Source organism: Ornithodoros turicata, chromosome 4 (genome assembly GCF_037126465.1).
Source record: "Ornithodoros turicata isolate Travis chromosome 4, ASM3712646v1, whole genome shotgun sequence".
Classification (NCBI taxonomy): domain Eukaryota; kingdom Metazoa; phylum Arthropoda; class Arachnida; order Ixodida; family Argasidae; genus Ornithodoros; species Ornithodoros turicata.
In genome coordinates, this window is record NC_088204.1 from 50,676,764 (window position 1) to 50,699,289 (window position 22,526).

The following is a 22,526-nucleotide window of genomic DNA, read 5'->3' on the forward strand; positions in this document are numbered from 1 at the left end:
AGTCAGCATTTACAAATTCGTTATATAGAGGTTCAACTGTATCTTCGTATGAAGCTGCCAACCTTTTGCATCACTGTTGGTCGACCCACTCCGCAACTTCTTGCTCGACCTCAATGTGGTTGCCTTGCTTGGCAGGTACTCAGACAAGCGAAGAGTTTCTCGCGCTCCGCGCGCCGTCCCCGGATACACTTCTCGGACACGCCGAACTTCCTCTCCGCTGCTACGTTGTTCGTTGCTTTGGCATACACAATTGCTTGCCGCTTGAAAGCGCTGGTGTATTGCTTTCTTGGCGCCATGTTGATGACACGATAACAAAATACAGGAGGACAGAAAACAACTGCGTTCAGCATCAATGATGCACAGTATTATATGACGCACATCATGACCACGTGGGTTTCAGAGCACAATGTTGCTAGATGGCTTTTCGTATAAGTCGACTCCCTGTATTGGTCGACCCCCAATTTTACCAACCCTATTTTCTGTAAAAAAGGTTGACTTATATGCGTCAATATACGGTACACCACTTCGAGGCATGCCTTTAATAGTGACCCAAAACACCAAGTGACTCAATGATAGCGCGATTTTTGCCCATCAAACAGGACAGTAGCGCCGCCACATCGCTATGACATCACGAATTGAAGTCAGTGTATAGTCATGTTCAACTTAAGAATGAAAAGAAATCTAGTCTGTCAACTACATACGCCGTTGGAGATAAGGAGAAGCAATAGTGCACCAGGAGAAATACTGCAGCACTACTATGCGCCACCAGTAAGGGAGCACACTTTCTGCCGCAGCGTAGTGTCATGTGGCCAGTCTTAACAGCCAATACGGAAGCAGAGTGTGTATGATGGATTACATTATCTGGCACAAGCAGGGAGGGTGCCCTCTCTGTCTCCAGCCATGCTATCCACGGCACAGTAATATTTTTAGAGCTGACGGACTACATTTCTTTTCCTGCTTAAGTTGAACACGACTATAGTGCATTTTGTTCTACTGTTAAACCCATTTTTACACACAGATTTGCATCATCATTATGCCCCAAGTGCTAATAAGGAATATGTATTAATGTATTGGCTTAACATAGGCATACATGCCTATATGTGCAAGTATGTACAGTTAAATTATTTTTGCAATGAAACGATGTGCAGTTCTCATGAGGCAAGCTGAAAAGCGTAAAAACAACTTGCACATCAAAACATCTTTCATGAACAGTGAACACCTGTGTTGGCATTGTAAATGCTGGTAAAACAGACAGAATGCAAGTAAAGGACACTGAAATGTTTAGAATGTGGGATTGTTTACTGATGAGCACATCTCAAAAGAAAAACAAAGGCAGCAAGTGGTCTCTTCTTGCACTGACAATGCCTTCAGCATTTGTCGTGTAGGTGAGAAACCGCACAGTATCACTGTGCTTTCGTGTGTGACGTGGCACAAGAGACAATCATTCCTGACAGTAATACATAGTTTAGAACAGTCTCATCCATTAACGCAGTACAACAACGATCCTTGACAATGGTGTAAGGCCGTGCTTATCAAGCGTGATTGTTTCTGCGACGTTCGTTGTTCAGCACTTCTTTAATTTCATGGCAAAAATTAGCACTCACACTTCAAAACTTTCTCGCAGTCACGAGCAGTAGTAGTTTGCGGTAGCACAGCGCCGGAGTTGAAGAAACTACATCGAAATATCGTCACATCTTGCTCCTCCATTATCGCAGTCATCGCACGCGATCATGGTTCTATTATATATCGCTGATTACTACAAATCGAAACCAAAAAAGAAAAAAATTGTTCAAGACGTGGGTTTTTGCTATGCACAGCACGACACAGCATGATGAACAGCGGTGTTCTGCTCAGTGCCAACAAAATTTCTATATTAAACCGAAATTTCACCGAACTGTAGGCCTCACATGAATGTTCAGAGTTCGTTGGCAATTGACTAAAGCTGCTAAAGCTGCGAATGTGCTGTCGATGCATGAAGCGCATCGCGGTTTTGCGTTTGACTGGGGCGGACTTTAATGGAGGCTGCACACAACTGTGAACCGAGCGTCTAACGACGTATTCGAAGATGAGCGTACCTTGAAAGCTCCATGCATTGCTTTGCAGCTGTTTACTATTTATGTTTGTCACTGTTACTGCAATGTACAAATTCCAGCGTGCATCCCGCAACAGCTTTATAGTAAGCTGCTACGATATTAGAAAAAATTCGAATATTCGAACTCTCACGAATATTTGAAATCTTCAAATATCAAAATTTCGAATATGAATATGAATTGAATATCGCAAATATTCGATTCTTATTCGAAATTTCGAATATTCGCGTACTGCTAGTAGTGACTGAAGTGCTTTCTTTGCTTCTTTAAAGGTTGGCAGTATGGCATATATGCAAGCTGGTGGACAAACTTCATAACGCAAAATACTGAGTCTGCACAAAACAGAAGGATGACATTAAGACAAGTCTCAAACCAGCAGAAGTTTTGTTGAAGCAAGAAACTTTTGCTGGTTTGAGACCGGATTCAGACCAGCAAAAGTTTCTTGCTTCAGCAAAACTTTTGCTGGTTTGAGTCTTGTGTTAGTGTTGCTCTTCTTTTGTACCATGGAGTTAAAGGAAGGCATGAATTTGCCCTTATGAATGGCTATGCAGATGGTAAAACTGCTGTGGATTGCAATTAGAGCCGGATGTTTTCGGGTTTTATTGCTTTTAGAATTCGGGGGGTAAAAATCGGATGTTGTCTGGTGAGCAGGAAAACATGGTGGAATCGGGTGAAATTTCTTTATTTGTGTATTTTTGGGGTGAAATACAGCTCGTCGTTCTTGCTCAGAATGACACAGGAACTCGGCAAAATTAACATGGCTATACCTTTAAGGCAAGTGCATCACCCCTCGAGGCCTCTATGGGAATCCCCATACATTTTTCAAGTGTTTTGTGCTGCGAAGAATTGTTTGGTTTGCATGAAGTTTGTTTTAAATGAAAGTGTGTACCAGTTTCTGGGGAATAATGGTTTTAGATTTTTTACCTCTGGCTTAGAAATTTTCCCATCGCAAGAGAAAATATTGCTATTGCTATACAAAATATCCAACGCCGCAGATAAAGAATCGAAAATAAATCGCAGGTATTTACGGTAGGATACCCCAGGATGTCGGGAGACTCGTCGACAATGAAGCTCAGTTTCGCGTATTTCACATCATCGTGGATTCCCACCATGGGCTTGCCGAAAACTTCGATGAGATGCTTACGACGAAGCTGGTGCACTCCGGGCATTGTTTTGGCCGCTGGGCAGTGTTTGCGTACAAATTCTCCAAGGAGACCGTCAGCCTGCTCGAGGCTTATTCCACTTGGCCGATGCGCTCACGAACTTACGAACGACACCTTCGGCGTTCTTTTCTCTTTCACGCTGATGATAGCAAACTTCAAACATTGTCTGCGCACCTTTCACTTTCTTCTTTAGACTATCATGTCTTCTTGCTGATGCGAGGTGTTCCCTTATAAGATCGTAGGGTTTCTTCGCTGGATCTGACGGCAGCACAAAGTTACACGCGAGCACATTTTCGTTGTCACCCTTCTTCACTATTTCCAAATCGTTGTACTCGATGACCCAGTCTTCAAGTCTTTTTCCTCTTACAACCCACCATCATGTCAAAAGACGAACGTCACGACGTTAATGCATGAAATGAATAAATGCACATGTTCATCAAACGAAACTACGAAGAGCCGATAGCAATCGAAAGCGAAAAGGCGAGTTTCTTTCGTCATGGCGCGGCTGACACGGATGCGCGAGGCGCTCGCACGTGGAGGCAGCGTTTACGCATGCACAAATGCTTCTTTTACGCAGGAAAGCCAACTTACGGGACGGGAGCTGCGACCGGTAGAAATCGGGTTAAACCCGACTGCCTGCTGGGTCGTTCGGGGGGTAAATTCGGGTCAAATTGGGTTTAACCCGAAAACGTCCGGCTCTAATTGAAATCAAGTTCAAAACTTTGGAAAAGTGCTTCAAAGGGCTGCATCTGTTCAACTACCCTCGACCATCATGGTTTGTCAGGCTAGCTATGACCCCAAAGGACCCCAATGATAAATGTCTTTACAAGAAAAGCTGCGGCTGCTAAACTTACAGAAAACTGCAAATCTTTTGAGAACCTTATGACTGCTAGTGATGATGTGCAAGTGACTGGGCACTTATGCAACCGGCAAATTCATTGCCAAGGCACGGCCTGCATTTGCAGTTGACAAACTTTTGGGCGGCCAAGCGGCACTGCCATCGTCTCCACCGAATGTCACAACAGCGGAAGCAATGTTCTATATTTGTTCCTTCATGATTTCGTGCACGCAAAGTACCTGACGTGGCCTGCACCACACACTACAAACAAACTGATATTACAAGGCACTTTCAATATAAACGAGATTTCAGCAGTTTCACGTAACTTTGCCATGCATTTGCAGTTTTGACGTAGCTACCATTTTCTGTCATCTCCAGACGTAACAAACTTTAGATATGATGAACACATTGCATGTGACGGTCGAGTTTGTTATAACAGAGATTTGCTGTATGCCGACTGTTGTGTTTTTCATACTTTGTTTTCTTTTTGAAAATCAGGGGTGCAAAAATAGTTTTTTTTTTTCACATTTGTGACTTAATATTAGACATGTGCGAATATTCAAAATTTCTAATACGAATAAAATATTTACGATATTTGATTAGTATTCAAGTTTTCGAATATTCAATTTTTTCGAATATCATAGCTTATTACAAAAATATGTTGCAGGCTGCGCGCTAGAATTTGTATGTTGCGGTAACAGCGACAAACATGTATAGTAGTAGAACAGCTGCAAAGCAATGCGTGGAACTTTTTCGTTGCTCCCATCTGTGAATGCGTCGCTACACGTTCAGTAACCAAAACCGAAACTAGTATACAGTTTTGGTTTCGTGTGTGCATCCGCCATTTTAAAGTCCACCCCAGCCAAACACGAAAGCGCGGTATACGCTTCGTGCATCGTCAGCACAGTCTTGGCTTTCGCGGATTGCCGACGAACTCTGAACATTCGTGTGACGCCCAGAGTTCTGTGAAATCGCGGTGAAATATCGAAATTTCGTTGGCGTTGTGCTGGACACCTCTGTTCACTGTGACACTGCATGAACAGTCAAAATTCACGTCTCGAATGTGTTTTTTTTGTTTCGATGTGTGGTTGTCAGTAGTATACAGAGTGTCCAATGTAACTATAGAAGTAATTTTTAAAAATAGAAAAATCACTTTTTCCCAGTTTTAACCAATGGCGATGTACTCTACACCTAAATGCCCACCCTAAGAGGCCACAGGCAAGCTTCTGTGTCAACGCATTAATTAACTTCCGTTAATTAACTTTTTAATTATCAACAATAGAAGATTTACCCAATGAGACTGTGCAATGCATTAATTAACTTTTTAATTATCAACGATAGAAGATTGACCCAATGAGAACATCAGATCCCTTGGGGTCACTGGTAACATTACCGTTTTCAGAACAAAGATCGAGACAGTTATAGCGCAAGGAAAGGGCCTGGAAATAAGGCAATCTGGTGGTCGCTTTTCGACGCTCAAGTAGAAGCGTTCCTATTTTCCTTCCCTCTGTATGTGGGGGTGGGAACCACCCCCGCATACACGGGAAATGAAAACGGGAGCGCTTCAACTTGAGCGTCGAAAAAGGATAACCAGAGCACCTTATTTCCAGGCCCTTTCCTAGTGCTATAACTGCCTCAATTTTTGTTCTGAAAACTGTAACGTTACCAGTGACCCCAAGGGATCTGATGTTCTCATTGGGTCAATCTTCTATCGTTGATAATTAAAAAGTTAATTAATGCATCGTCACAGAAGCTTGCATGAGCCATCTTAAGGTGGGCTTTTAGGCGTAGAGTACATTGCCATTGGTTAAAACTGGGAAAAGTTTTTATATATTTTTAAAAATTACTTCTGGGTGATTCCACCGAAAATCAGCCAAGCATGGAACCTCGACATCGCCGATCTCACCGTAAAAAAAATATGTGTTACCACATCGCAAATGATGAAAAAATACCATAAAAGAAACTTCCATATTATAACCGTTCTCGAGGGAGAGGAGGAGAAAGAAATGCGGTGTATTGGCGCCTGGTCGTTTCGGCCTACTTTGAGCGCTTCCCAAGCGGCAGCGGTGGGCCGCACGGCAGTTATTTTTTTTCTGCTTATCCTCTGGCAGGCGGACAATGGATTGACGGCTTCTTACTGTTTTGGCGCAAAGAGCCACTATTTGAAAAAATGCCAAACTTGGGTGAGAGCGTTAAAATGGCTTCATTTTAAAGCCTTCTGTCGCGCAGCCCACTTGTCGCACAGACATGTAACACACAGCGTTGTGTTCGCCGTTAAAAGCTCTTTCTGTTGGTATCAAAATCATCATCATTTCATCAGCGCATCGCATCCATATTGCCCTGAACACAGAAGCGGTTTCATAAAATTGGCAGATTTAGCACGCTTCTGACCCAAAAACCCCACCAAAAACATGCCTCGATTTTTTTATATGTTACGCAGAAATCCTTTCCCCGCACACCCACAAAAAATCGTGATTCGTTCTTTATCGTACTTCACGCGGCGATTTTTTAAATGAACGCAGGGTACGCGCCCTATGGGGTCGCCTGCCGGGATCCCCCCAGCGCTGAATTCGTGCGCGCGCTGACCGAAAGCGGTTGCATGGTATCTGTAAAATAATTTTAAGAGGCAACGTGAACAATTTCACGTTGCGTTTCGTGTTATGACCTATATGAACAGGGTCCATGCGCAGAGTAAATACGTGGTGCCGTGCTAAAACCGCCTACGTATGGATTGCGCGGAACTCAGCTTCACAAAGGCCGCAACTACTCAGGAAGCCGCATTCAAGCACAGTTAACCGTGTTCCTATGCGTCGCCATGACCACTGCTAATCTCACTTGTGTCTCCGAAAAAGCGTTTGGACACTTCCTGGGTGACCTTGCGCTTCCACGGCACTCGACGTCAAGGCTGTGGGAACGTGCACCCGTCCTTCAACCCACGCCTTTGGAGCCCTATATCACGTGTTCACATGACCGAAATGACAATTTTGACTCAAAAAGTGTATGTGTACTTCCAATTCATTCCCCCTTACCTGCACCGCTCGGACAACAGCACAACCTCGTCACCTACGCTCCGCGTCTTTAGGTTCAATCTGTGTGTGGGAGTTGTTTTCATCGACTGTGATGTCGTGATTCGTCGTACCTTCTTCTGAAAAGAATGAGTTCGGTGCACAGTAGTGAACGTGTTTATTGTGCAGACTATTGCCGTCGACACAAGAAGAAAGTTCTACGTACAAAGGACTTCCGATCTGTGTCTAGCATCGGTATGAAAGCCCTGAAATCTGCTCTTGGTGCCGAGAGGACAGCGAATGCACGCGAATCGGACATGATCTGCAGGAACTGTTTTGTTCACCTAAAGACTTTGATGCAATCAGAGGAAGTGACAACGTCAGTGTCGTCTGGAAGCAACGGCGATGATGTGCTTTTCGCAACGCCCGACGAAACTATTGGAGAAATTAACGAGCTCATACAAAGACAAGGGATCGACGTGACACCAGTGAGGAAACGTAAAAAGCCTTCAACGCCGTATCTGAAGAAAAAGCAGATGGAAATCAGTGAAGCACTTAACGTGAAGACGCGCCGACAGATCGAGAGGGCTTTTGACGTTTCGCTTCCTGGGACGTCAAGTTCCTGCAATAGGCTGAGTGAGGAGCTGCTTGGGAACATCAGAACAGCCTACGAAGAAAGCAAGTCACAGCAAGTACGCTGCCAGATTCTCACCCTGCTTCCTTCCTTCATGTCAGAGCGGGACATACAGCAAGTCATTCCAGAAGCAACGCGGTATATGATTCGCAAATCGAAGAGACTGGTTGCAGAGAAGCATGTGTGGGCAACACCTGACCCCTACGAAAGAGCTCACCTGAAGGAAGAGGACTTGCTAGCAGCGATGAGCTTCTACACCGTGGATGAGCTAGACTGCTCCGTCCAGAGCCCAAGAGCAAGAGACGTCGTACAAGTAAAGGAAGGGGGACAGAAGACGACTAAAGCAAAACGTTATATGACCTGTTCTATCCGCGAAGCGTATAGGAAATTTAAAACAAAATATCCTGATGTGAAGCTCAGCCTAAGCAAGTTCTACTCAATTCGACCGATATGGGTCAGTGTAAGTCCCTGCAGGGAAGAATGCGTGTGTACATATTGCGCAAACTTTGAATTAACGACGACAGCGGCCATAAACAACAGCGAGAAAGAGCTGACGTTACAGGAGATCATCAATATGTGCGTCTGCGACATCAACTCTGAAGCATGCCTCTCGGGAGACTGTGACCAGTGTCCCGGTCCGGAAGCCCTGACACCAGAAAGTTTAGGTATCCCCGACGATGAGGAGATCCTGTTTGCTACATGGGAGAACGGAGGACTGCTAAGACGGACAGTATCGGTGAGCGAATTCCTCGCTGTTTTGCAGCGCTGGGTCGGTACTTTTGTGAATCACGATTATGTGAGGAAGATTCAGCGCGAAGCCATACATCGGGAGAAGTGTGCTGTGAGGTCTGGTCATGTCGTGCTTCATTTTGACTTTTCCGAAAACTGGACGATCATTCTGCCGAAAGAGATTCAAAGTTACCATTGGCATAAAAACCAAATTTCACTCTTCACGTGCGTAGTGACTGCATCCTCTGGAGCTCGCTGCTACGCCGTCATATCCGACGACACCCGACATGATAGCGCGGCCGCCCTCCTTTGTTTGTCGACCATCGAACAGCACATGGAAGACCACGGCCCTCTGTATGGGAGCGCAGTATACGTCTCCGATGGGGCAACCGCTCATTTTAAAAACAGGTTCCAGTACTTTGAGATGAGTCGTAATGCCACCGCCAAGAGATGGATTTTTTCGGCTCCGGGTCACGGCAAAAATGCGTGCGATGGAGTTGGAGGCGTCGTCAAGCACGCAGCAACAATGTACAACTTGCGCTCTTCATCAACTCAGGCAATACAGAACGCAGCGGAGTTCACAGCAGCACTGTCAAACAGGATCCATAATATAACACTCCTGCATCTTCCAGCTGAAGATGTGCACAGGTACAGAGAAATAAAGCTGGAGGAGTGGAAAGGTGTTCGGCCAGTTGTGGGACTTCGTTGCTATTACGTGTGGGAGAAGCAAACCGGATCCGCAACAGATGTCAAGCTGAAGAAAATACAGAAAGTCATGTCACCAGTGTAAATATGTATGTCGTTATCGTTTATCTTGCTGTTGTTGCTGTATATTCAGAATTCTATCTGTGTTGTCCTACGAAGTTAATCAAGTAAAATGTGTGCACGTGTACGTGTGTATGCAGTTACTTTGAAGTATCCTCCGCTTTCGGCGCGCGCACGAATTCGGCGCTGGGGGGTTCCCGGCAGGCGAGCCCGTAGGGCGCGTACCCTGCGTTCATTTAAAAAATCGCCGCGTGAAGCACGATAAAGAACGAATCACGATTTTTTGTGGGTGTGCGGGGAAAGGATTTCTGCGTAACATATAAAAAAATCGAGGCATGTTTTTGGTGGGGTTTTTGGGTCAGAAGCGTGCTAAATCTGCCAATTTTATGAAACCGCTTCTGTGTTCAGGGCAATATGGATGCGACGCGCTGAAGAAATGATGATGATTTTGATACCAACAGAAAGAGCTTTTAGCGGCGAACACAACGGTGTGTGTTACATGTCTGTGCGACAAGTGGGCTGCGCGGCAGAAGGCTTTAAATTGAAGCCACTTTAACGCTCTCACCCAAGTTTGGCATTTTTTCAAATAGTGGCTCTTTGCGCCAAAACAGTAAGAAGCCGTCAATCTATTGTCCACCTGCCAGAGGATAAGCAGAAAAAAAATAACTGCCGTGCGGCCCACCGCTGCCGCTTGGGAAGCGCTCAAAGTAGGCCGAAACGACCAGGCGCCAATACACCGCATTTCTTTCTCCTCCTCTCCCTCGAGAACGGTTATAATATGGAAGTTTCTTTTATGGTATTTTTTCATCATTTGCGATGTGGTAACACATATTTTTTTTACGGTGAGATCGGCGATGTCGAGGTTCCATGCTTGGCTGATTTTCGGTGGAATCACCCTTCTATAGTTGGACAACCTGGTGGACACCCGGTGGACACCCTGTATAATAGAATCATGGTCGCGTGCAATGACGGCGATATGGAATGGGACGTGACGATATTTCTACATAGTTTCTGCAACTCCAGCGCTGTGTGACCGTAGGTTCAAAGTCCCAAATAGGACGACAATAACTCTGCAAGACGCATATGGCCTTAAGCAGGACCCGCATGGAGCGACTCTGCTCACGAGTCGCGCGCGTCGGCGCGACAATGCTTTGAGGCGCGCATGTAGATTCTCACCGTTAAATGAAAGAAGCACTGAGCACGAACGTCGCGGAAACAACCACTCGTGATGAGCAGTCATACAACATCGTCGAGGATCGCGGTGTTACTGCGCCAATGAATGAGGCTGCTCCAAAATATGCATTACAGCCACGAACGATGGTCACACGTGCGACTTCACGCATGAGAGCACAGTGGAACCGTGCAGTTTCTCACCTACATGACAAATGCTGAAGGCATTGTCAGTGCAAGAAGAGAGCACTTGCCACCCTCAATTTGCTTCTGAGATGTGCTCATCACTAAACCATCGCACAATCTAAAGATTTCATTGCCCTTTTTACTTGCATTCTGTCTGTTTCACCAGCATTTACAATGCCAACACAGGTGTTCACTGTTAATGAAAGATGTTTGATGTGCAAGTTGTTTTTACGCTTTTCAGCTTGCCTCATGAGAACAGCACATTGTTTCATTGAAAAAATAATTTAACTGTACATACATGTGCATATAGGCATGTATGCCTATGTTAAGCAAATACATTAAAGGAGCTCGGAAAGCACTTTAATCACTCCCATTTTTTTTAACCAAGCAGTTCGTATGCTTATTAAAATGCACCATGCGAACTAATTCTATCAACAGGTGCACAAATATCACAAAATTCTATTTTGAAAATCGTGACTGTGTGCAACGGTGGCAATGCCCGGAACAAGTCGTCGAGCCACTCGCGTCATTTTGACGTCGAAAAAGTCGAGCCGCTGATTGGTTTTGAGGAACATCGTCTGCTATTTTTTACTCGGAACCCCGCCGCGACGGCGTAAGAAGTTTCTTTTTGCTTTTTCTTTGGTTTATCAGATACAGTGAACGAAGATTGGTCTACAGACATTGTTCAAAGTTAGGCCGTAAGATTGTGGAGGCCATCCGCATTGAATTCCACGAGCAAAGACAACCAAAAATCGGTCAACCTCTCCCCGCTTGACCTTCTTTTCCCTAAAGGGACCGGACTAAAGGATCCAGAGTAGGTGGATTGTGAAAATAAATTTCAGGTGCCACCGTGCCAGTTGAACGCTGTTCTGTCCATGTCTGTGTTTTGTATGCTGTTCGTTATCGTGGTGACCGTTTGTTGTTGTGTTGTTGGTAGCAATAAGTATAAACACAGTGCAGCACTAAGCACTGGTTCAGTTCATGCCTCAAAATGATCGCTGCATTGCTATGATCACTAATTCCGTTTGCTATGTCACTATATCAATATTCGCTATATCACTAATTCGCTATGATCGCTAGTGCCCGTCACTTCGACTAGCAACTTTGCTACCAATTCAGTTAATTCCGGATTCAGCTGGAGGAGTGTTCTTGCCGATACGTTGTCAGATACAATCCAATGAAATCTATCGCAATATGCCGTCGCCGGCACGTCGTGGCATCAGGTGTTGAACATTCATAGCCTGAGTTACACACCAACATAGCCAAGCAGTGTCATAAGACCACCACAATTTATGGTCAACTTACCAATCATCGAGCTAAACGAGAATTTGCCGATGCAGACTACAAATGTGGACGACGCACACACGCAAGTTTGAGTTCATCCGTGCTTGGCGCCATTTGTTTTGTCACCATATAGTGACAGACAGCGCCGGTTAAGTTTGTGTCCGCCGACATATCAGCGTGTACTGAAACAACACGTGACTAGCATAAATTTTAGCGGACTACAAAATGCACATGTCGCGCACGGGAAACTGTCAACCATAAACTGTGACTAACGTGGCCATAATATTTCAAGCACACAACTAACTAACCAACATGCCGCCCTGCCAAGCCAAATGGCTGCTAAAATGTGTCTTTCGCTCGCTAAGACGACTTTGACACATATCGAAAACCCCGGAGTTTGAGTGGTTAAATAGTGATGTTATGTTCTTAATCGCGGCATATCATCTTACGAAGCAGCATTTTCCCTGGTTTTCCTTGTTTCCAGAACATGAATTTCGAGAACGGGGGTTTCACGACCAGGAATATCGAGGTCATCCCTTATTCATGGCTTGACAGGGAGAAAGCAAGGGGAAAGAAAACGGAAAGAAAGAAAAGAAAATCAGTCAGCACTGACACGGATAGAAGCGCGGTCGCCGCTTTGGACTTTTATTACGTCACCAATGACGTTTTTTTCATTCTCCTCCTCGTTTGACCCGTAGGAGCGAGTCGAGTGGGAACGCGTGCGGCGATGTTCAAGTGTCTTTTTTTCTACAAAAAATATCGATTACAGAGTAAACTTTCGTGTTAATCATCAAGTTAAGTTACCTGCTTCCACAACGCGTCCGGAACGGAAAATTTTTTAGATGGTTTTCAGAGCTCCTTTAATACTAGAGGTGTGCGAATATTCGAAATTTCGAATACGAATCGAATATTTGCGATATTCGCTTCGTATTTGTATTCGAGAATTTGATATTCGAAGTTTTCGAATATCATAGCAGCTTACTGCAAAGCTGTTCGGGGCTGCGCATTAGAATTTGTACGTTGCGGCGATGAACATGCATAGTAGAACAGCTGCAAAGCGGCACGCGGAGCTTCCGAGGTACGCTCATTTGCGAATGCGTTGCTATACGCTCGGTAACAGAAACCGAAACTAGTACGCAGTTGTGTGCAGCCTCCATTTTAAAGTCTGCCCCAGTGAAACGCGAGACCGCGGTATGTTTCATACATCGTCAGCACAGTCGCGGCTTTAGTGGATTGCTAACGAACTCTGAAGATTCGTACGTGGCCTACAGTTCGGTGACATTACGGTTAAATATCGAAATTTTGTTGACATTGAGCTGAACACCGCTGTTCACCGTCCCATTGCATGCACAGCCAAAACCTGCATCTCGAATGCGTTTTTTCGGTTTCAATTTGTGGTTGTCAGCAATACATGATAGAATCATGGTTGCGTGCAATGACGGCGATAATCGAGGAGTGCGACGTGTTGATATTTCGACATAGTTTCTCCAACTCCGGCGCTCTGCGACCATATGAAAGTGCCAAATAGGACGACAATAACGCTGCAGCAGGGGCAGATCCAGGCCCCCCCCCCCCCGAGACATACCTCTACCCCCCATTCTGGCAGATTTTCCTGCCGCACGCTCCGTTTTCCGCACACGCCGGAAACAGTGGCGTTCCTCTACAGCTTGCTAAGCTTCGCAACATGTAGATCATAAATAAAGTTCTGGCGTGAAATGAAAGTGCAGCAGCTCGCTGTCTTACATGGCGACCCCCCCCCCCCCCCCCCCCCCCGCTTTCTCTTTTTTTTAGTGGGGGGGCCCCCCGAGGATCTTCCCTGGATCCGCCCCTGCGCTGCAGTCATTTGAAACTGCACTAACTATTGTTACTGATGATAGCACGACGCATATATAGCCGTAAGCCCGTCCTGCATGGAGCGATTCTGCTCGCGACTCACGGGCATCGCTGTCGGCGCGACGAAGTTTCAGCTCCTCGTGCAGATTTTCGCTGTGAAATGAAAGGAGCGCTGAACGCGAATGTCGCGGGAACAATCACTCGTGATACAGCCATACAACATCGTCGAGGATCGCAGTTTTACTGTGCTATAATGCATGAGACCGTTCCAAACTAGTATGCATTACCGTCTGTAACGATGGTCTCATGTGTGACGTCACGCGCGAGAGCAGTGAAACCGTGCAGTTTCTCGCCTTCACGACACATGCGGAAGGCATTGTCAATGCAAGAAGAGACTACTTGCCACCTCTATTTTCCTTCTGAGATGTGCTCATCACTAAATCGTCCCACATTCTGAACATGTCATTGCTCTTTACTTCCATTCTGTCTGTTTCACCAGCACTTTACAATGCCAACACAGGTGTTCACTGTTCATGAAAGATTTTTGAAATGAAAGTTTTTTTTTTACGGGTTTCAGCTTGCCTCATGAGAACAGCACACTGTTTCACTGTAAAAATAATTTTCCTGTACATGTGCATATAAGCATGTACGCCCTATGCTAAGCCAATACACATATTCCTCATTAGCTTGTTAGCCTCAGCACTTGTTTTTGAGGCTTAATTATCTTAATTGACTGATTGATTGATTTTTGAAATGAAAGTTGTTTTTACGCTTTTCAGCTTGCCTCAGGAGAACTGCACATCGTTTCATTGCAAAAATAATTTAACTGTACATACATGTGCATATAGGCATGTATGCCTATTTTAAGCCAATACATTAATACATATTCCTTATTAGTACTTTTCAAGTGAATGTCCTGAGACATTTTTCTAAGGCTCAGAGGAACACATCTGTGACCATGTTAGTTTTCGGGGCTTAATTGTTACTTTTAGAAGTCTATCTTATGACGTGATATTCGATATTTGAAGGACAATTTTGGAGATATTCGTATTCGAAAATTTCAATTTTCGCACACCTCTAGTCACCACCCTTTTTAAACCAAGCCATTAGACTACGTATTAAAATGCACTATGCGAAGTGATTCGTTCGACAGATGCATAAAAATTGCAATTGTGTGCAACTCTGGCAATGCCCGCAGCGAGCCGTGCGGTTTGCAATGATGTCATTACGGTATAGCACACTAATTGGTTTAAAGAAGTGTCATCTGCTACACAGGGAAAACTAGGAGAGAAACGAAAAAAAAAAAAAAGGAAAGCGTGGACCTCGATTGGAGCGTGGTCACTCTTGTGGCCGTAATGACATCGCTGGTGACGTTTTTCCTCCTCCTCCTCCTCCTTCTCCTCCTTGTCCTTGTTTCACCCTGCAGAGCGAGTTGAGGGAGGACACACATGTCAATGTTTGGATGCACTCTTTTTTTTTTTTTTTTTTTTTTTTTTCGTACAGATTTTGCATACAGCGAAATTTTAGTCATTTTAGTTAGTTATCCAGTTGGGTCACATCCTTTCAAAATGCGTCAGAAACAGAAAATCTTTGAGATAGCTTTCTGGTCTCCTATAAGGAGCTCATCAGTTACAGCCACTTTTGTATACACTTTCGCTTTCCTGTGGATGTGCCACAAGTGTGAAGTAGTTTTTACAATGTTGACAGAAAGACTGAGCACGACATATCTAAAAAGTTGAGTGAGTGCTACGAAGTGATTGGTCACAACTCAAAGCTAGAGAGATCGCTTATACGTCACATGACATGCTCCAGGTGCGTTCATGCTGCCCAAAAGGAGAAATGTGGCAGTGGACATCCTGGGTTAATAGGGCTTGCGTTTGTAGTAGCCAATTTGTTAGTTGTACATGTTGGGGTTTTCCATAGGACGAATGCATACTTCGACACTCATTCCTAACTCGTTCTATATAACCTTCTTTGAGTGGCGCCGTGATAACCGGGGTTGGTTACCAAAAATAATAATGTATCCGTTTCTGTTTCCAGTGCCTAAGAAATTAAATTTGTCATTTCCGTTTCTATTACTTGAGCACAGCCAGCACTAAACTTGAGCACAGCCAACGGTTGCACACTTACTGCATTGCAGTTTCATCTGGATTGAATTGGACCAGATCGGATTATTTTAGTATCCCGAGAATCTTGTGAGCCTGCGCTGGAACTTCCTGCATGAATCATTTGCATTGCCTACATGTATTTTGCCATTAAATCAACCTGTATATTAATACAGTTAAAGCAAAGTGCTACAGAGGGGAGCGGAGGTGGTTAGTTATAACTCTGTGGAACATATCAGCATTCATACAAAACAGTGACGATGGAAGGTGTTCTCCACACTTGTTCTAGGTATGAAGGAATTAAAGATATTATATGCATATTAAAACGAAAGGTAGAGGAATTATGTTTGTGAATTCCGTTCATGTTTCCAGGATTGAATTTTGTTTCCATTGCAGTAAAGGAAACTAGAATATTTTTGTTTCTGTTTCTATCTTTGTCTCCTGCGGAATTTGGCTATTTAACATTTCTCATTTCCGGTAACCTACCCTGGTTATAACAGAGATTGACTGTGTATCTCCTTTGAACAGCAACCTTACTACTGTTCTCCCTGAAAATGTTTTTGCTAGAGCATGCCAAGTACCAACTATGATAGCTCTTGCATTGTATTGCCCATTGCAGTTCAGTTTTCAGAACAAAAAAATGCCACAAGGATCTAAATGATGAGAGAGTACAGAGCTGGCATGTTGTCAGTTGCCAGAAATTTTGTGTTGATATGGCGTGAGGAAAATTGACACCGTGAAGCAGCCAACAGAGGTTGTGCACGTAGTGTGTCTTTAACAACAAACGCTCAGACATGTTAAAGCATTGCAGTAGCGTACAATTTTGTCAATATCTTCAGGAGTTGAGCTAGCATCCATGCCTCTCAAAGCATTGTCTCTACAGTGTAATCATAATCTGCACACTTCCCAGTCTGAAGTCGGGAAAAGTTGAGGATGCACATATTGTGGGGGAACATTTGGGATAATATTAAAAAAACCTGATACTCCCAAATTTTAGCATACTGGTCATGTGGGCATCCAGTAGATCTGGTATTGACATTATCACTGCATTGCACAAGCGCGAAAACGCTTGCCGTGCAACCGGAATAGTTGGCGTGGTCGGGAAGCAAAATATTGAACACACTATCACTCATCCTACTGGTTAAATACAGTGAGACGTTGATCGAATATGCGTAACATTAGGTTGTAATTTCGTAGTGTGTTTGTCCAGTGTTTCTTTCTGTGCTTGTTTTGTAGTTTGTATCGTCCATTGCATCAGTGAATCATCATCCAAAGTAATCTGGACTCAGTAGTGCGAAAGAAAAGACAAAAACGACGAAGTGACGAGGACAAGCGCCAACTTCCAACTGATTTAGCTTCCAATAAATCAGTTGCAAGTTACCGCTTGTCCTCGTCACTTCGTCATCCTTGTCTCTTCTGTGTTACTTCATGATATACCGACTAGCCCAGTTTTCCACCCTGTCCACTGTCCAAACACAGGGCGCCAACCGCACAAAAGTGCACAGTAACTTCGGTAGCGCCAACGGTGTTGGCATCAGTTGTGAAACAGGTGAAGCGAAAACCACGTGGTAAGCAGAAACCAATTACCGCAATTGCTGAGACCCATGCTGAGTCCAGATACCCACCCGTGAAACTGCCGGTGTGCAAATTACATGATTTTTTTCTTTCTCAGCATTTTTTGGGCCAAACTAAAGGTGCACAAATTATGGGATGGTACAATTGTGCAAGTAAATATGGTACCAGAAGCATGATGAGCATCATATTTAGAGCCTCAGTAGTCAACTTGGCGAGTTGAATGCAGTCTTGGTGCATACTTTTCCTAAACGATAGTCACCTCTTGTGAAACAGAAGAACAATTAAAATCGATAAAAACCCCAGTGCAGGGCGACACTTAAGAGAGACAGACACAGCACTGAACTGACAAACCAAAGACTTTATTTTCAAACTTCAGGAGGCTCTCCTATCCTTCTCTCCACCTCTCATTGATTGGCTACTTCTCTGTGTTTTTTCATTTTCCTTATCTTTACTAAAATACTCCTTTGATAAGAGCTGTTCTATGTCCGCTGATACATGAACTGATGGACTGCTGACTCACCTGTCGCCTGCTTTTTTTATGGGAATGGCCTCCTTGTAAAGCAGTGCTCCAACCTTCTTGCTTTTATACGGGATCCTAGTGCTCTCAAATTTTGGTTCGCAGCTGCTACAAATTTTGAGATGTTCGGTAAATTTACCATATCCCGTTTTTTTTGCATACATTATGTTCTCTCAGTCGACAATTTACACACCTCGATGTCGTCCCGATGTACTCCTTCTCACACTTCAAAGGAATGGCATAAACTACCCCCACTTTATAGTCAACAGACTGTTATAGTCAACAAAACTTTTCATGTTTTATTCTGCATTCTTCCAGCTTTTCTTTGTTGACTGTATTTATCATCACTTCAAGCCAATACTCTTTTTGAAAACCACATCCACATTAAATTTTGCAACTATAACTTCTTCATCCTGTGGATCAAGAAAGCCTTCATCAAAGCCTTGTGGACATGTGGAATCGCTCCACTCTTTTCCACTTCCTCTCCTTCTTTTTTGGCTCCCCTTAGATTTTTTATCAAACGTTTTGCTACGTCACTTATCAAGTTCCTCGGGTTACCTGCGCTTTTCAATCTGTTTACTTGGTTTTAACAACTCAGTCCCATTTTATGCAAACACAATCTCTTTATATGGCATTGCCAATTACACATTGAATACATAACTGAATTATTTACTGCTTTTGAAATATTTGAGCGAAATGGTGCTAAAGGTTTCTAGATCCTTTGCACAAATTCCCAGTGAATATCTCCACCTTTTTTCTTGTGATACAGATGTCAAGAAACTGTATAGTACCCTGGCGTTCTTTCTCTATCACGAATAGAAAACCTTGCCCTAAAACGTGAAATACTTCCTGGACTTCCTCTTCCCTCTGGTCCTCCGTCATACATATTAGATAATCGTCTACATATCTTAGAATTCCCTTCACTTCTATTTCCGAGGCTTTTAGCTTTTCACATATGTTCTTATCTACCTGAACCAGGACCAAATCGCTCAGCAACGGTGCTATTTTTGAACCGATACAAATACCCCACTACTCTCCCATTAGTCTCGATAAGGGTAGAATCCAAGTACATACGAACGAGCTGCATAAAGTTTTCCACTGAGCACCTGACCTTGTTTTGAAATTTGACACAACCATATTCTTCTATCGCCTTATCTAAGCATAGAAAAATTGAATTTGTTGGCAGACTATAATAGAGGTCAACACTATCTGAAGAACAGAATTTAACTTTCTTTCCTTCCATCTTTGTAAAGAATTGGTCTGCTTCATCAGAATTTTTAATATTAAAGGGATCATTGAACAATGTAGCTAGTGACCTTGATCTCTCAAGCACACCAAACAATTAATACAGTCCAAGAAATTGTCTGTAGCATCTCACAAAGCACTCTGAAGCATAGGCGGAGGGGACCGGGACACAACGTCCCCCCCCCCCCCCCCCCCCCTTCCCTTTCATGCACAGAGGTCGGGCAGGGTGTCCGGAATAAACCTCTACCCGAGAAACGTCATCATGATGTTGGTAGACAGACTGAAACCGAAACAAATCGGAAGGGGAGGGCTGGGCTCCACGAATGGGCACTTGTTCACTGCCTCCTATTGAAAGAAAACTAGGACCGAAGGTCGCGTCCCTTTGAGAGACCATCGTAATCCCCTCAAGACCGTGGCTTTCGGGCGTGACCTGGTTCGCCACTAGCCTTGAACGTAGTTCAACTCTACCAAATTCGTGGCGCTGTCGAACACTATGACGTCATTTGTTTACAAACAGGTAGAGGTATATTCCGTGTTGCGACGTTATCAGGCAAATTCTTACAGGATTTTCATAATTACTCGCATGAAACACGCGATTATTAGGATATTCCTCTAAACTTTCATCTTGAGTGTCAGCTGGGTAGACTTCCAGGGGGGGAGCGCAATCACTGTCAGTCCGACGAAAGGAGGTTGGAAGCCCAGCTGGACTCTCGCCCCTTCTTCCTATCGAAATTGCTTGGTCCCTGGCCTAATCCAGCCCAGCAACGCTCTGCGCTCAAAGCTCTTCTGACGTTTCTGCACACCATCGGACTTTGACCGTTATTTTGAAGGGGCTCGTTATTTTATTCCCCCCATTTCCACCAGCAATGGGGTAGAGTATCGCCTGTGGCGATGAAACTCCCCACTCTACAAAGCTAAACGTTGTTAAAGTTAAAGTTGTTGTTGTTGTTCCTAAATTAAGCTTGTTGTCTTTTCTGCCTGTGATGCTTTTTGTGGAATGTGTGCCGCATATTGTGCACAAAACATGTTGTGTGTAGCACAGTTGTCTGCTGTCTCTGCTGCAAGGGGTGTAAATATTTGCAGTTCCAACTGGGCGTCCGCGAAAGGTACAACTGCAGGCACTGAGTTCCACAGAAGTCAATGTTACATGGCTGCCTCCACTCAAACATGAAAGCAATGGGGAACTGCTTGGCTACAAGGTTGGTATTCTGTGTTTTTCTTTTAAATGGTGTCTCACATGTGGCTGACCATGCACGCTTGACGAGTACATATGGCAATTGGAAATACTATCGCATGCCAACCCACATCCAGCACCACAACCACAGTGTTACCTTCATCATTTGAGGTTGAGGATGATATATAAACAAAATATTGGCCACATATGATATCCACTGGCATTATGCATTTGGAACGAGTAGGTGTTGTGCACGTAAGCTTTGCATTCACTCAAGCTTTTGCATGAGAGCTCTGTTGGCATACCCACTGCCAAAGCTCATAGAAATGTCCGAATATTAATTGAGCCAAGCTGAAACATGTACAAAAAATCAAGCTGGTAATTGAAGAGGAGGCCTGAAATATTGGGTGTGAAAATACATGGTTCTATTGAGTGGTGTTCGCCAAAGAAATAAAAAAAGCGGTCGGCAGCTGTACTTGCAATTACTGGTGACCCCTACGTGCAACAACACTTGCTTGCGCACTGTACAACACATGCCTTGCTGGGAAAATTCTAAGAATATTTTTCAGTTCTATTACCTTTATTTGATATTTATTACTATGTATATTCTTTATATGTATTTACTTATTCTGTATTTCTAACAAAGTTATAGGCTTTGGATTCTCACTTCCTTCTTTTTATTGTCTTTCGTAAAATAACAAAAGTCTTTTCCTTTGCTAGAATGGTGGTGTTGTGAGGATTGTGTTGTGTTTGTCCTTCTTTGTTTCATTTTCTCATCCACTACAAAGTTCTTTCTTGTCAAACACAGGATGAATAATTGAATGTCACTTGTGAAAGCCTTTTCATATGAAACATTATTTACCGTATTTTCTCGAATGCAAGACAACTTTTTTTTTTCAAGATACAGTGTTCCAATGATGGGGGTCATCTTAGATTCGAATATCCGCGCGGTCCGTGCCACAATGAGGTCAGACGAGAGCCGGGAGCGGGCGACAGGATCGTGCCAATAGCGCAGCGCGAACGATACCATGTGTTGTGGTTGTCAGCGCCAGTCAGCGCGAAACAAATGAAGTAATGTAGATGGGGACGTACTGTCGTAGTGTCGTCACTGCAGCGTTTGAACACAAAGTTATCACTTTCGCCACTGAATGGTTTGCATGTAGTATGGTTTGTCTAAAGCTTTGAATGGAATAGAGCACAATTAGCTGTGGGCAGGCAACAACAAAGAAAATAGTGGTGAAGAAAGTGGTAATGAGATAATGGTATTGTGCATCGTTTCCAACTGTTATACTTCTGCCTCTCAATCTTTGTTTACTTTTTTCCAAAACTGTGTACTCTGAAGTCGGGAGTCGTCTTATATTCGAGAAAATACGGTAGTTCTTTTCTTCTTTTTTGCAAATATGAAGTAGAATTGCACATTCAGGGAATCTCCTTGTTATACTTACCTGCAAACCAAGTCTCTCAAATCGTAGCAGCTGAGAAACATGTAAAAGTGCCACATGATCTGAGTAATCGTATCATTTGGGTCTGCCTGCTGTATTGCTGTTCTTAAGGTAGTACTATACGCAGATTTTCTATTGGGATATCAACGACGAAGAGGAGCTTGAAGCTGTCCCAGCAGAGCCAACTGTGTACACATTGAGTGGCCTGAAGAAGTTTGTCAATTATACGGTGCAGCTCTTGGCTTTTAACCCAGCCGGAGATGGCCCACGTTCGGAACACACAGCGATTTGCACTTTACCTGACAGTGAGTCGTTTGTAATCATGTTGAGTACTTTATGTAAATATTCTATCTGTTATGTGCATGCAGCGGAGACAAAATAGGTAAATATTTTACCATACCTTTATTAAATGTGATAGCATTTATGAGCAAACTCTCCGAGGTTTCGTGAGGCAGGTAAGCCCTGCACTCATCGTGTGCTGGGTGATCACGTGTCCAAGTGTCGCTACAAAACTACTGTGAGAGAGGGCGCGCCTTCAGATGTCACAAGGTGATCACAACCATGCCACGCCTGCACAAACGGTTGTTAGATGAGGAACTTCTCCAGTTCAAGCATAAGCATGCTGAGGCGCAGTGACAACTGCGTGCGAGGGGAAAAGAATGATGCAGTGGGCCAGCGAGAATGAGAACATGGTTATAGGGGCTGTTAACATGCAGAGCCTCAATGCACATGTTACCCACACAGCGGCTGACCTGGTACTGATTAAGTGCA

The 22,526-nt window shown here is 44.0% G+C and overlaps 1 protein-coding gene across 2 annotated transcripts in view; it reads left to right on the top strand.

Moving 5' to 3' along the window:
• The window catches only part of LOC135391523 (protein sidekick-like), a 177,372-nt gene that overhangs the window by 119,085 nt on the left and 35,761 nt on the right, over positions 1-22,526 (top strand). For both annotated transcript variants that reach the window (XM_064621796.1, XM_064621795.1), the window contains 2 exons: positions 20,223-20,338; positions 21,883-22,060. In XM_064621796.1, the coding sequence (XP_064477866.1) occupies positions 20,223-20,338; positions 21,883-22,060 (294 nt within the window). The remainder of the gene's footprint in view (positions 1-20,222; positions 20,339-21,882; positions 22,061-22,526) is intronic.